At 36.1% G+C, this 14,742-nt stretch overlaps 1 protein-coding gene across 5 annotated transcripts; it reads left to right on the top strand.

Moving 5' to 3' along the window:
* Positions 1–321: 321 nt before the first annotated feature.
* LOC129893444 (CST complex subunit CTC1) lies at positions 322–12,891 on the top strand. 5 transcript variants are annotated; one of them, XM_055968976.1, is made up of 16 exons: positions 322–1,429; positions 1,556–1,674; positions 1,764–1,832; positions 1,925–2,003; positions 3,201–3,263; positions 3,349–3,426; positions 6,125–6,325; positions 6,706–6,810; positions 6,956–7,234; positions 7,310–7,801; positions 7,899–8,471; positions 8,580–8,671; positions 9,191–9,398; positions 11,294–11,414; positions 11,824–12,161; positions 12,547–12,891. In XM_055968976.1, the coding sequence occupies exons 1-16, from the start codon at positions 377–379 to the stop codon at positions 12,715–12,717; spliced, it is 4,041 nt and encodes a 1,346-aa protein (XP_055824951.1). In that variant the 5' UTR covers positions 322–376; the 3' UTR covers positions 12,718–12,891. The 5 variants fall into 5 exon arrangements, with proteins under 5 accessions (XP_055824951.1, XP_055824950.1, XP_055824949.1 ...); XM_055968975.1 differs by having other exon boundaries at positions 1,764–1,838; positions 7,316–7,801; XM_055968974.1 differs by having other exon boundaries at positions 1,764–1,838.
* Positions 12,892–14,742: the final 1,851 nt, after the last annotated feature.

Below are 14,742 nucleotides of genomic sequence, written 5' to 3'. Positions count from 1 at the left end.
AGAGAAGAGAAGAAGAGGAGGAAACAGAACAGTTCAAGGAAGGAAATGAATAGATTTAGGGTTTTTATTATAAGTTTTGATATTTTAATTTTTTATCCTAAATTTATAAATATTTCAAATCAACCCCAATTCTTAATAATTAATCCCTAATTAAATATTTATAACCAAAAAAAAAGAAAAAAAAAAATACAAATCCCTTATTCTTTATTCAACTCTCAAACATCCCTTTTACCTAATTTTCCCCAGAAACTTTCAGTTGAGTTTGGTCAATTTATCAGCTTTTTTATTTAACGGGAAACATTTTTGCCGCGTCCCACACAACTTTGTGTTCTCATTTTATAGGCCAAAATGTGACTTTCAATCATCAAATCAAACAATGGAGCAAGGAACCGTCAAATCCCTAACAATCGCCGAGCTCCTCCGGCAATCTCGTCCTTGCACCGGCGCATCGTCACTCATTTCCAGTCCTTTTCCAAAAACCCCACCACCCCAGTTTTCACCCTCCCTCCTCACCCCCACACTTTCTCCCCCAAAAATCCTCAAATCCCTTAACCAGCCAACTCTTCTTACTGGAATCCTTTTTCTATCTCATGGAGAGGATTCGCCTCTCAAGTGCAATTGTTTTCGTTTCTCTGATGGGTCTGACACTGTTTGTTGTGACATTCTTGGGTTTAATCCGTGTATGATTAACAAAAAAGTTCAAATTTTAGGTTGGAATTTCTTACCCTTCAATTGTAATGGTAATGGTAATGGTGGGTTCTTAGAAATTATTAGATGGGGTTTTCTCGATTCTAGTTCTGCTTCTTTTGATACGTTTTCTATACTTTCTGGGTGTTGTGTTGATCAATATGATAGCATAAAAGCTCGCTACTTTGTATGCGGCGTAGTAGAATCTGTTAGCCCTGTTTCTGTAGTTCCATGCAGAGCTGGGTCCAGAGCTGATACTGAAAATCTTGGGGGGTTCCTCGTAAATATTTTAGTTTGTGGCTGTAATTTGTGTAATTCTAAAGATTTAAGATTGGATATGCTGAATTCGAATGAGGAAATGGGTAGTCATTGTTATAACAAACCTGAGATTGTCTACTTTTGTGGGTCTGCTTCTTCTTGGCATACAGTGTTTTCAAGACTGATAAGGAGGATTGTTTCATTATCGGGATTGAAGAAGAGACTTGTATTTGTGGGAAAAAAAGTGTCTCAATTGATGTATGTAGTTGTGGATAATTCTTTGATGTATATTCCTAAGTTGCCCCTGGGATGTATCCCCCTTAGGGAAATTGATGTGAGAGGGGAAGGAGAACTTGTTAGTTATACTGGAACTGTGACAGGAATTTACATGAGGGGTATGATTGTTGAGTTGGATAATGAACTGTTGCTATTGTTAACAGATCAGCAGCTTTCTGTTCCACATAGTGTGAGAGTTGGAGCAATGGTATGTTACAATAGCCTATAGACTAACCTATGTTTTCTAAGATCTTAAAATGTAATTTTACTTTGATAAGAATATTAGAGATTTTTGTGATGTGTTTAGTCTTCTAAAGGATACCTTTTTGTTCAGGTATCAGTGAAAAACGTCCATGTTGTAAATCCAAGTTATTCATGGACAAAGACGCTTATACTTGGCTCTTGTGTTAAAACTAGCATTTCTGTGGAATGTTTCTCCTCGCTGGAAGCAGGGTTAAGTCTTTTAAACACTCCTTATAAATGTTTCCACCGTACCAACGTATTAATTTTATTCACCTGTTCAATCTTTGTTTGGCTCACAGGTGTTATACAGTGACCTGCTGCAAGAGCCTTCTTGCGAAGTTCATTGACTCCTTGGTGTTTGGTGCCAGGCTATGGTAGTAAAGCAAGAGTAACAATGATCAATTTTTTTTTGTCTGTGTTAATATTATCATTGATATGATGGTCTTTTCATTTGCTTCAGGGTATTACTTGTCATCATCTGTTTAAGGAGAAAGTTCTCTGGGATCTTATCTGAGAAAGAAATCTTGGGATCAACAAATGTAAGTTGCTTGCCTACCAGAGATATATGTTAGAACTTATAGCCTGTTTGACCAACCTTTTGGGAGGCTGAAAGTGTTTAGTTTAGAAAAGTAAGGTGTTTGGCCTAGCTTTTGGGAGGCTAAATGTGCTTATTTTAGAAACTAAGGTGTTTGGTTGCTTTTGGGAGCCGAAAGTGCTTATTTTAGAAAAGTAAGGTGTTTGGCTAAGCTTTTGGGAGAAAATAAGTGTTTCTCGATAGTAGCAGAAGCTGTTTTGCAGTAGCAAAAAAAAGTAACTTTTCCCCAAAAGTACTTTTTTGAAAAGCACTTTTGAGAAAAATGCACTAATGATAAAGATCCTAGTCGGAAACTAGAATCAAAATTCAAAAAATTGAAATAAAGAAAAGGATATGTGGAATTATCGAAATCTAATCGAATTTATGAGCAACAAAGGACTTTATACCTTCACCTCTTAATTGAATCCGATCAAACAACAATAACCCAAACTCAATCAAAAATGAGAAAACCAAATTGAAATCCACAAAGAGGGTAACTCGATGATTGATTAAGCTAGAAGAAGTTAACACGAGCAATATCGAGAATCCACCCTAATCACTCAACTACAATTACCAACTATGCACTACAATAATGCTAGGCTTCACCTAGAAACTACAAGCTTCAAAGCTTTCAAATATTCAATTCATCATAATCTAAGTCTTCTAAAATGACAAAAGACTACTATTTATACTAAGGAAATAACGAAGACACTTTCTTTACAATTTTACCCTTAATGAGATTAGGGCCTTGTTTGATTGTCTTCTTTTGTGCATTCTTGAATTTAAGAAATGGCCACTTGCACACATAACCTCTTTCTTCTTTTTCTTCACTTTGATGGACCTTCCCCACATCATATGTCTTTATTTGGTGTCCATCAAGCTCCTCTAAAGCTTACATGTGATCCATGCTATCCATGTCGTTATCAACTTAGAAGCACTCTGAGAAGCTTGGCCAAACACTAATTGCTGCTCGAAAGTGTTTTTAGAATTTATTGGCCAACCATAGTCTGCTTTTCAGAAAAGGTACTTTCGAAATAAGCTGATTTTTGAAGCTTGACCAAACAGGTTATTAGTCTTTGTTTTACCTTGATATCTTTTCTTCGTGCCCAGTGTCGTACAAAAATGTTGTTAGCTGATGTGCACAATTTCAAGGTGTTGCCAGAGGAAAGGATTGGCTCAGACATATGCAACTTCATATTTACCCCCTTCAGTCTTCCAAATTCGGGTAAGTTTGTTATCATTGGGTGAGCAAATAAATTGAGTCTTCGCTACTGTACTCACTTGTTAATTTTTTTTTTTTGGTTTGGCAGCATGGGATGTTTATGGAATTTGTCAAGCATGACAGATGTGCTTGTGGCAGAGAAAAAAGTTCTGCACCTTTGAAGTTGGTAAGTTCGCAGATTTTATGAAATTTTCATTATCCGAAGGTTTTTTTTTCCTGGGGTTTGGGGGTTGGAAACACTGCTTTTACTTTCTAGAAATCAAAACCAACTTACCTACATAAAATCGATAGTGTATTAGCAGATGATATATACATGGGTTCGCGATGTATTGCCACTAGAAACAAGCCATTGGCATTGGACTTGTAAATCTATTCATAACCTTTCAGGCACAACCAATCTATATTTGAACTCCCTTTACTTGTAGGAGTACATCTTGAATATATCGATTATGTTATGGCCGTAGTCCTACTCATGGCGACCTGGTTGAATTGGGGAAAGATGTAGGTATTATTGCAAGTCAATCGATTGGAGAACCAGGTACTCAATTAACATGAAGAACTTTTGATACTGGAGAAGTATTCACGGGGGGTACTGCAGAACATGTGCGAGACCCATCTAATGGAAAAATAAAATTCAATGAGGACTTGGTTCATCCGACACGTACATGTCCACGTCATGGGCATCCCCCCTTTCTATGTTCTATAGACTTGTATGTAACTATTGATAGTGAAGATATTCTACATAATGTGAATATTCCACCCAAAAGTTTGCTTTTAGTTCAAAACGATCAATATGTAGAATTAGAACAAGCAATTGCTGAGATTTCGCAGGAATATCCACTTTGAATTTTAAAAAGAAGGTTCGAAAACATATTTATTCTGATTCAGACGAAGAAATGCACTGGAGTATCGATGTCTATCACGCACCTGAATTTGCATATGGTAATGTTCATCTGTTACCAAAAACAAGTCATTTATGCATATTATTAGGGTGGCCATGCAGTCTAGTCTACCTTTTGATCCACAAGGATCAAGATCAAATGAATGTGCATTCTCTTTCTAGCAAGCGAAGATATACTTCTAACCTCGCGAGGCAGAAATTGTTTAGTTCAATTTTTTATGGTAAAAAAGACAATAGGATTCCTGATTATTCAGACATTAATCGAATCATAGGTACTGGTCAGTATAATCTCGTATATTCGCCTATTCTCTACGAGAATTTTGATTTTTTGTCAAAAAGGCAAAGAAATAAATTCATCATTCCACTACACTCGATTCAAGAACTCGAGAATGAACTAATGCCCTGTTTAGGTATCTCAATTGAAATTCCCGTAAATGGTATTTTACATCGAAACAGTATTCTTGCGTATTTCGATGATCCTCGACACAGAAGAAAGAGTTCGGACATTATTAATTATGGGACTATAGAAATGCATTTAGTCATCAAAAAAGAGGATTTGATTGAGTATCGAGGAGTCAAGGAGTTTAAGCCAAAATACCAAATGAAAGTAGATTGATTTTTTTTCATTCATGAAGAGGTGCATATCTTGCCTGGATCTTCTTCCATAATGGTACAGAACAATAGTATCGTTGGGGTCGATACACAAATCACCTTAAATCTAAGAAGCTGAGTCGGTGGGTTGGTCCGGGTGGAGAGAAAAAAAATGAATTGAACTGAAAATCTTTTTTGGAGATATCCATTTTCCCGGAGAGACAGATAAGATATCCAGACATACCAGCGTTTTGATACCACTAGGAACTGGAAAAAGAAATTCCAAGGAATTCAAAAAAGTTAAAAATTGGATCTATGTCCAACGAATTATACTTAGTAAGAAAAGGTTTTTTTTTTAGTTCGACCTGTCGTCACATATGAAATAACGGATGGTATAAATTTAGCAACCCTTTTCCCACCAGATCCATTGCAGGAAATGGATAATGTGCAACTTCGAATTGTCAATTGTATCCTTTATGGAAATAGCAAACCGATTCGAGGAATTTTTGACACAAATATTCAATTAGTTCGGACTTGTTTAGTATTGAATTGGAACCAAGACAAAAAAAAGTTCTTGCGAAGAAGCCCATGCTTCTTTTGTTGAAATAAGGACAAATGGTTTGATTCGACATTTCCTAAGAATCAAATTAGTGAAATCACCTATTTCGTATATCGGAAAAAGAAATGTTCCGTCGGGGTCAGGGTTGCTCTCTGATAATGGATCAGATTGTACCGATATCAACCCCTTTTCTGGCATTTATTCCTATTCCAAGGCAAAAATTCAACAATATCTTAACCAACCTCAGGAAATCTTCATACATTGTTGAATAGAACTAAGGAATGCCAGTCGTTGATAATTTTGTCAGCAGCCAATTGTTCTCGAATGGGGTCATTCAAGGATGTAAAATATCATAGTGTGATAAAAGAATCAATTAAAAAAGATCCCCTAATTTCAATTACGAATTCATTGGTCCCTTTAGGAACATGCCTTCCAATTGAGAACTTTTATTCATCTTGCCATTTAATAACTCATAATCAGTTCTTAGTAACTAAATATTTGCAACTTGACAATTTAAAACAGACTTTTCAAGTGATTAAATTTAAATATTATTTAATGGATGAAAATGGAAATTTTTTTAATCCCGATCCATGCCGTAACATTAATTAAAATCCATTCAATTTGAAATAGTCTTTTCTCCATCACAATTATTGTGCAGAGACATCTAAAATAATTAGTCTTGGATAGTTTATTTGTGAAAATGTATGTATAGCCAAAAATGGACCGACCCTCAAATCGGGTCAATTTATACTTGTTCAAGTTGAATCGATAGTGATACGATCAGCTAAGCCTTATTTGTGCAATCAATTTCAGGTGGCACCTATCACTAATTTAATTAATTCCTGTGAGGCCATGTGGAAGAAAATGATTTGCCATCAGGACACAGATTTTGATATCATGGGTACCCAAAAGGAGTTTAACTCCATATCTTGTGATGGGAGACCTTATGTGCTGTCTATAAGGAAAGCCATTCACAGTGAAGACATAGGTGTTTCTTTGCTTGGAATCTTAAAGGTTTGAACGTTTTATTTGTACTTCCTTTTTTGTTTTTTCAATGATATACTTGCCAGAATTTAGGAGCCTATCCTATTATGACATTATGTGGTATCGTATGCTATTTGATGTTAGGTAGATTTCCTAACTATTGCGTATTGGTTGCCTCTTGATTTATGACCATAGTAAAAGAAGAGTAGTTTTATTGGATTAATCTGTATAAATGGAAACCTCGTTTACTAGCATCATTGTACACAGAAGGGGCCACAAGAAGTTTAACATTATGGTAGCTTCCTACTTTCTTAACTTTGCGTATTTGATATTTAAAGCATCTTTATTTCCGACTTTATATTTCTTATAAACCTATCAAATATTATCATCATAATTTTTTGTTCAGCCAGGTCTCACAGTCGTCTGGAAGGATGTTGCTTGTTGATGCAACTGGAAGCATTGATGTTATCATACCAGATCTTCCATCAAGTTTGAATATCAATAACATATATGAGGTGTCATGCAACATCAATCTTCTTTCATTTGGCGTTTCATTTCCTAATCATTTGGGGCGCAGTACTATAAATGTTATGTGGTGGATATTGTTTCATCCGCTAAATATTTTCATTTTTCTTCCCCATAAAATAATTTCTTTCGCAGGTCAGAAATTTTTTGGCAATTATGGAAGACATACCCATGAAGCTGGGTCCTGTGGATTTACTCCAACATGAACCTTTCACGTGTAGAAGTATTTTTGAGAATGGCCCATTTTGGAGAGATATGAACATGCCACTGCATTTTTACTACAACCTGAAGGACCTAATACCTGTAAATCATCATTTTACTACCTGTGTTGATTCACAAGTTGACTTACGAAAAATTGGACGAGGAAAATATCATCTGTTTCTGTTAATGCACAAATTCCCTATTCTGCAAAAGGTATGTGTCTTGCAAAAAATAGTGCTGTCTTACAAGTTTGAGATAACAAATATAATCAGTCTGTGGATATGTTAGCATCAGTTTGAAGGAAGTCAACCTGCTTCAAGTACATCAAGTGCATTTGCTGAGGCCTTAATTCTGTCTTGGGATTTACTTATTGCTGGCAAAAACAGAAATACCCGTATTGATAACCCTTTGATAGAACAATTGAAGCAACCAATGAAATATTTTGATAGAATGGAAATTGGAAAGCTTATTGCGTGTAAAAGACAAAAGCCTCACCAACTGTCTAATGAGGCTTTGACATCTGCACTCAATGATACTGGAAATGAATCGTGTTGCAGCTCCAGTCACCCTGCTTACTCATGCTCTTTTGGGGTGGGCAAGCGTCATGACTCATGCGGTCCAGAGGAGATCCCGTGTCTTGTGACGGGAAATTGTCTTAATTATCCTTTCCTTGGTATGTTGCACCACACAGACACCAAAACAGATGTGGGCTCTTGCTCAAAACCACAAGTGGGAAGGGCATTGCTGGAATTCAAGTCTGAAGCTTTATCTGTTTATGAGGTATGCCATTTCATTTCTGTTTGTTCTGATGTCTGGCATATTAATGACATAAAATTTACGTTAACATAAACAAAACTTTTGTTCATTGATGTTGCAGGTGTTGAAAATTGGTGGTCATTATCTTATAAAACATAAGAAAGAAGACATGTTTTGTACTGATGCAATAGGTGGTAAAATAGTTGTGAATTCGGGAACCAACATTTGGAGCGTTTCTTTTTCATCTGTCAATGCTCTCCAAAATTTTGATGTATCCTGCTTACTTCAACAGTCTGGCTCCTTTAGTCACAATAGTGTTCTTCCAGAAGGCTATCATCAGTTTCAAATTCCAAACTCTGTGCCTAAGGGAAAAAATAATATCCCTTCAGATGTCAACTTATATATTCCGTCTGATGTTACAAACTTATTTGATGTTAACTTGGAGTTGTTGGAGAACTGTTCTCTCGAGCCTCTTGTTCCATTTGGAGAAATGACCAATATCTACCCCTCTATTCATAATTTGCCAGAGGGAAACCTAACATTTATTCATGGGCAGATCAAGGCTGTTCACTGTTCAGATGGAAAGTCATATGCCATACATTTAAGGTGCGAGAGCATCAATGGTGTTTGTCCGTCATTATTCGTAGAAGGAACGACCAGTATATGTGTCCACGTTTTAATGGACCATAAGATGGTATCTTCTTTTTGCTTTTCATCTTCTGAACTTATTACGTGATGCCTTTTGCCTCTTTCTTGTTAGAAAACATTTTTGTTAGCTTAAGACTGTTTCATGATTGGCTAGGTCAAGATTTTTGGCACTGCAAATAAACTTGCTTACCCTGCTGGATTTGGACGAGGTGTCACTGCATCATTTCACAGAGTACTTGCCCTCAGGTATGCAATTTCAGTATATTTTAGCAGCTCTTTCAGCTCAATGGTTCACCTCTTGCACTTCTACCTTGTAACATGTTGATACATTTTAGGTGAAAACTATAAGTATTTTGTAGATTATAGTTATAGTTTTCTCTTGCAATTGCTAGGTGCTATTATTGCTTATTTCACTAAATTAGCTTTGTCATCTGAGTGCACATTTGACACATGAAAGGAAGATTAAGATCTAGAGAAGATTCTGAAACATTCTAATATTTCTGACCTGTAAGCTTCTACAAATCTTGCATTATCAACTAATATGTTCCATTAACAAATTTTTCTATGTTTGACAAAATATACAGTAAAAACAGCATAGACTAGTCCTTTTTTGTCACTGGTTGACAAAGATTGCTTTCTTTTTGATACTGCAGTGCACAATAAGCATGCCTGGAGCCATGACACTACTGATGTATTAATAATATGAATATTCTCTTTTAACATGGAGTAGCATTTATGCTATTTACCCAGCTGTTCTTTTTCCAGTGCGCAGGACAACTTTATGTTGATACCTACATCCTTCATTGTTATCAACCCATCAAGTTTGATAAATGATCAAAGTGATGATGCACACACCTACAAATCTGCTGCTTTGGACTTGGATGGCGGTTCTCCATTCTATGCTAATACTGCATCTTTAATTGCTGATACAGTAAGCTGTTTAGCGACTCAACAAGTGGAGTTCCATTGCAGGGTAACCACAGTTCTTATGCAGATATAAGCTGGGTTAAAAATATGGCGTCTCTGATCTTGTTGAAAAAAGAAAACATGTAACCTCTAGAACAACTTTTTCACTACCCTAACAATTTGAAAATTCTTCTCTTCTAGCCACTTCTTCAACTCTGCTAGGAAATCTGTTAACAATATTTGTTTTGGCCCTAAACATATTTTGTAAAACCAGTTTATCTAAAATGAAAGACACTTTAACTTGGCCTCCACTGGCAGTTGAACACCCCAACTTTCATTGTGACCATCTAGGCACTTCAATTTGAAACAGGCGTGTTTCGCGAACACCTTAACTTTGAAAATGCACATCTAGACACTTTTAAGGGGATGAATTCTCAAAGTTGGGGCGTTAAGGGGCCAACTTAAACAAGGTTGTCTAGATGTGCATTTTCACAGTTGGGGTGTTTAGTTGCCCGTTGAGGCCAAGGTGCCTTATCTATTTATTATGCCTATTTTGAAACGTTAAGTAAACCTTCCAACACTGTGGTATAGTCTGCTTCATTTTCAATTGGGCAGTCTGAATAAGAACTTTTTATAGTTTCTTCTTTTGTTTCATTTCATTTAATATCATTTGAGATTGAGTTTAAGGTTTGTGCAGTCAGTGTACAAAGCTTTTTATGTTATCAGGTAAATGAAAAGATAAACATGGTAACTTAATAAAATTTAAATTTAGAAAAAATAAAGACCTGTAGAATCTTAGTTGTACCCCAAAAATCAGTTCTTTCTTATTCTGATGGAAATCACATTAATTTCCCTTTCTAACATGAATCAAATTCTAATGTTTGCCATATTTTTCTGAACTAGATCATCATAATCAGTCAAATAATCAAACAAGGAAGGACCGAGGAATTTAAAAAAAGGTTGAGTAATTCTTCAATGTCTCAAATACTATGAATTTTATACTCAACAGCCAATCGGGAGCAGCTTCTACTTTAAGGGTTTATTGTAGCATGTTTTAGACGATTGTCAATATTCTTTTTTACTTGAGAAGCATATGAACCCCTAGATATCACATAAAAATTGGCATCCAAATCTTAGATTTCATTAGGTATTTCAATCACATGAAGAAGATCAGAGGGATACGGGATTAGAAGGACAATCAAAGAAAGAGACTATGGAGGGAGGCTTTGGAGGAGAGATGGAGTGTTTGAAGGAGAGAGACAAGTGCACTTCAGTGTTTAATTTTAGAAAAAGGAAAAAGAAGAATGGAAAGAATGGGTAACCTGCAATAGCAGGTAAATTTACCTGATACTGTAAAAATTTTTGTCCACTGACGGTGCACGAAACTTTGAACTCTTTGGGAATTACCAACCAAATGGAAAAGAAAACACAACAATTCTAAATGAAAAAAAGAGAACGAAAATGGTAATTAACTAGACACACCTAATATTGTCTATCGAAAGCTTCCACATGTGCTTCATCTTTTTTATTCCTTGTTTTGTTGATATCTTCCTGTGGCCAACAATCTTTAGATTTTCTTGGGTTAAAGAGTCTCTTTAGGTTGGAATTTTTAAATGCTGATAGAAAGAGAAGAAGCTGTTATCTTCTTAATTAACTTTAGTATCCATTGTTATATAATTGAAAGTATTTGACTGACTGCTTGCTATTTTAGAAAGTGTGCTTGATCATGAGACCTAGGTAGTCGACAAAATTGAAAAGCTTTTAATGGCCTTTCTATAGGGATGACAGAACTTCCCATCTAAGGCGAAGTTAGTTGAAAATGTTTTAGGATATACACGAGGTCACAGGAATGAATACTCAAAAGATTAGGGACATCCATAATATTTTGGCTTAACATTTTCTAGGCACTTGTTGGACATCTCTTCTCATAGGACATCCTTTTTTTTGCTCATTTAATGTCAGGTTATGGCTATTTATGTCCTCGTCCTGGAGTACAACACAAAAGACAAATACCATCTATCAAGAATTGAGTCTAGACCTAATTCATTTGCAATTGACATTCCACTTGCTGGTTTTATCCTTGGTATGTTTCTGGATTTAAATGTTTCAGAGTGTTTGATATATTAAAGAGCTCTACTTGATTTTATCCTGCCATTTTCTAATTCTTCCTTCACTTTTACAGTCATGTGGAATTTATCTTAAAATTTAAAGAACAACCAAGTTCTTTTTTGACTTTTTTTAAGAAGACTTGCAGATGTTTGTATTTAGAATTTTTATGCAGAGATTTCCTCTTGTTTGGGACTGAGGCATAGTTGTTGTATGCAGAGATTTATATTGTTTTCCTTTTTCCCCATAGTAAATGAGGTTTCTTTCGCTACTGGAAAAAGCTCACTTGCAGCAGTTAGTTAGATCTTGTCCTAGTATCTGAAAAGTTCTCTGTTGAGCTTTCAAACAATGCTAGTGTTCCATGATTATTCTCAATGCTTGCTCAGATGACGGGTCATCATTGTGCTGTTGCTGGACTAGTTGGGAGAGGGCAGCAGTTTTTCTGGGGTTACATGATGAAGAAGTTAGAGGTAAAGCCTATGCTGAAACTCGCAAGAAGTCAAGGAAGACCAGGAAAAAGCAAGCATGTAGCAATTTAGCTTTTTCCTGTTTAAGGAGAATTATGAAGCTGCATGGCAGGGTCACAGTGAGAAACCAGGCCTCCACCTTTGATTCATCATGTCAAGATCTTGTGTTTTCTGCCAAGCCTGAGAAGATTATAAGTAGTTTGGATCGAGATTTCTTTGAGTCTCTCATCCTCAAAGCTTGCTGCAGCACCCTTTTGGTAAGTTTCATTTTCACTTAGCAGTCACATGTGTTATGTCTTCTCATCTTATAGTATGGAATAATACAAGTATGCATATATACCTATAGATACTAATACATACCTATGGAATGTATGTATGTATGTGTGTGTATGTAATGTGTGTTTTATACATATACATGTATGCACATGCATCTTGTACCAATGGAATAAGTGTAGAGACTACCACATTATAGGTTAATGACTTAAGGTGGTGCTCTTGACTTAACTTGAATCTATTTTCTTATGCTGTTGTCATCCCATCAGCCAATTTCTGTAATCTCGGAAGCTACATTATGTACCCCGTCTGCTCTCTTCTCATTGTGAAGGGTAAATTTAAGATGTGCTTTTTGTCCGTTTCTGGCAGACCGTTGTTGGCAGTTTGATGAATTCAGACGCTATCAGGCAGCTGGAGACACATTTGACTGAGCTGGATATGGTGATGCTTCCCATGCAAAATGTATGGGTTTCGGAAGTTCGTCATATGGACAGCCTTGCTCAGGCTAAAAAGATCCTTCAAGGACTTGTTGAAAGCTGAATTTGTGAAACCCCAAGAGAGTGCTTCCCAGATCTTTCAGTGTGATGTGATGTAAATTGTTATGTACATGCGTCCATGGATTCTTTTAACCATATATCTTCTTCATGTCATTTCACAAACAATTCTGTAAAAACTCAGCTTCGACGGTAATGATGTTTTGATTTCAAAAGTGAAGATTTTGTCAGTCTTCCGACTTAGATAATGTGTTCGATTTGCAGTCTCCTATTTGTTCGCATGTTCATCTTGTAATCATGGTCAAGTGCTCGGAGTTTTGGTGTTCTTTTTACTTGTATGTACAAGGGTTCCGATGAAGAATATTTGTCCAGAAGTGTTTGCTCTGAATCATAGATAGTGGATTCATCAAGATTTTCCCTCCTGGTAGTCGCCGAACATATCATCCATTTTTATTTGAAATATGGGCGGTGCTATTTTTAACCCAAAAAGCATGGCTAACCATTCAAAATGTCCTTCTGAACAAGTGAAAGCTGTCCATTCTATACTTTCTGGGTGCATTTTTACTTGCAAATATCCAGATTTACAATTAAACTTGCTAAATAATTTTTTACCTTGTATGACTACGGTTTAACTTACAATCAAACTACTAATTAGGATTCACAACATATTTGAAAAAACTTATCTGATAAAAGCCTTTACCACCATTTCAGAAAAATCTCTAAATTTTGTTCAAATAGACTGGAAAAACTTCACACAACACACTTTATTATTTCACACTTTAGTACAAGCCAAGGACGAAAGGTTCTTATTTTTAAACAAGAAGGAAAGGGGAATATGTTGGAGATTTTTAGCTTAAGGCTTCTCTCTCAACTCTCTTAACTCTACTCTTCCTAATGCACACCACTCTTTCTTATATAGACTCGAGGACAAGTAAATGAAAGGTTTAACACACGCTACATGGCTCAATTGTTGATGGCCGACAAATTGATAAGATTTTCTATAATAATGCGTGTCAGGTGCTCATTGGGCCCCATCGTCACATGCATTATTAACTTCAATCTTTACTGACTGATATAGACAGACTCGTGCTTATCAACAGTTTGTTCCTTGGAGGGTAGTGATAAAGTGACAACACTCTTTACAAGACATTAGTGGGCATACCCACATGACACTCTTTCTTACGTTGTATAATAATCACAAACGTCTTCTTCATGATTGTCACGATCCAAGCCTAGGGCCTAGACGTGACATGGCGAATGAGGAACCCGAAAGTACCTCAAACAAGCCTCTTAGCATTCTTTTAGCCTTTCATAAGTAATGATGATAAATAAACAAGCGAAAATCATAATAGTAAATCTTCATCTTACATATGTCCAACAGTACCTCTAACTATTAGATTTAACGGAGCTAAGACAAGTCCCTAGCTCACCCTTAATCATAACTAAAGAAATGCCATAGTAAAATATCTTAACATATCATAAGCTAGAAAGATAAAGGAGTATTGTTTCCGGAACATGGGAACTCACCAAAAGTAGTCTTCAACGAAATCTCAACTAGCCACGTGGAGGAGAACGAGGAGGAGCACTGGTCCCTACATGGTAATATCATGTAGGCAAAAGAGTATGCGTTAGTACTTTGAATGTACTAAGTATGTAAGGATGCATGAACATTGAGGAAACATTATAACATTTATGTAATATGGAAGATAATGTAATGCATGCATAATAAATCATATAGATATCCATTAAAACATTCATTTTGTGGGAAAATAACCATAACCGACTTTTAAGACCATGCGAGCTATTACATGGAATCCAACATAACCCCCTACGTTGGCCGGGGAGACTACTTGCCAGGTAGAACTCCGTCAACTTCATTCATTTCTTTAACTTTAACTTTAAGGGCTATTTATGGATCCATTAGCCTAAGCCTACAAGGGCTCCTATGTTGGCACATAGTTAATGAGACAAGGGGTTGCTACTAGGATTCCCTTACCGAATCCTACCTCAATGCCCCATTCGGTGCTAAGTCAATCCCACAGAATAGTTTAATACTTCAAAATATTCATAG

This window comes from Solanum dulcamara, chromosome 6, assembly GCF_947179165.1.
Source record: "Solanum dulcamara chromosome 6, daSolDulc1.2, whole genome shotgun sequence".
Lineage (NCBI taxonomy): Eukaryota > Viridiplantae > Streptophyta > Magnoliopsida > Solanales > Solanaceae > Solanum > Solanum dulcamara.
This window is presented reverse-complemented; position numbering and strand designations above follow the sequence as displayed.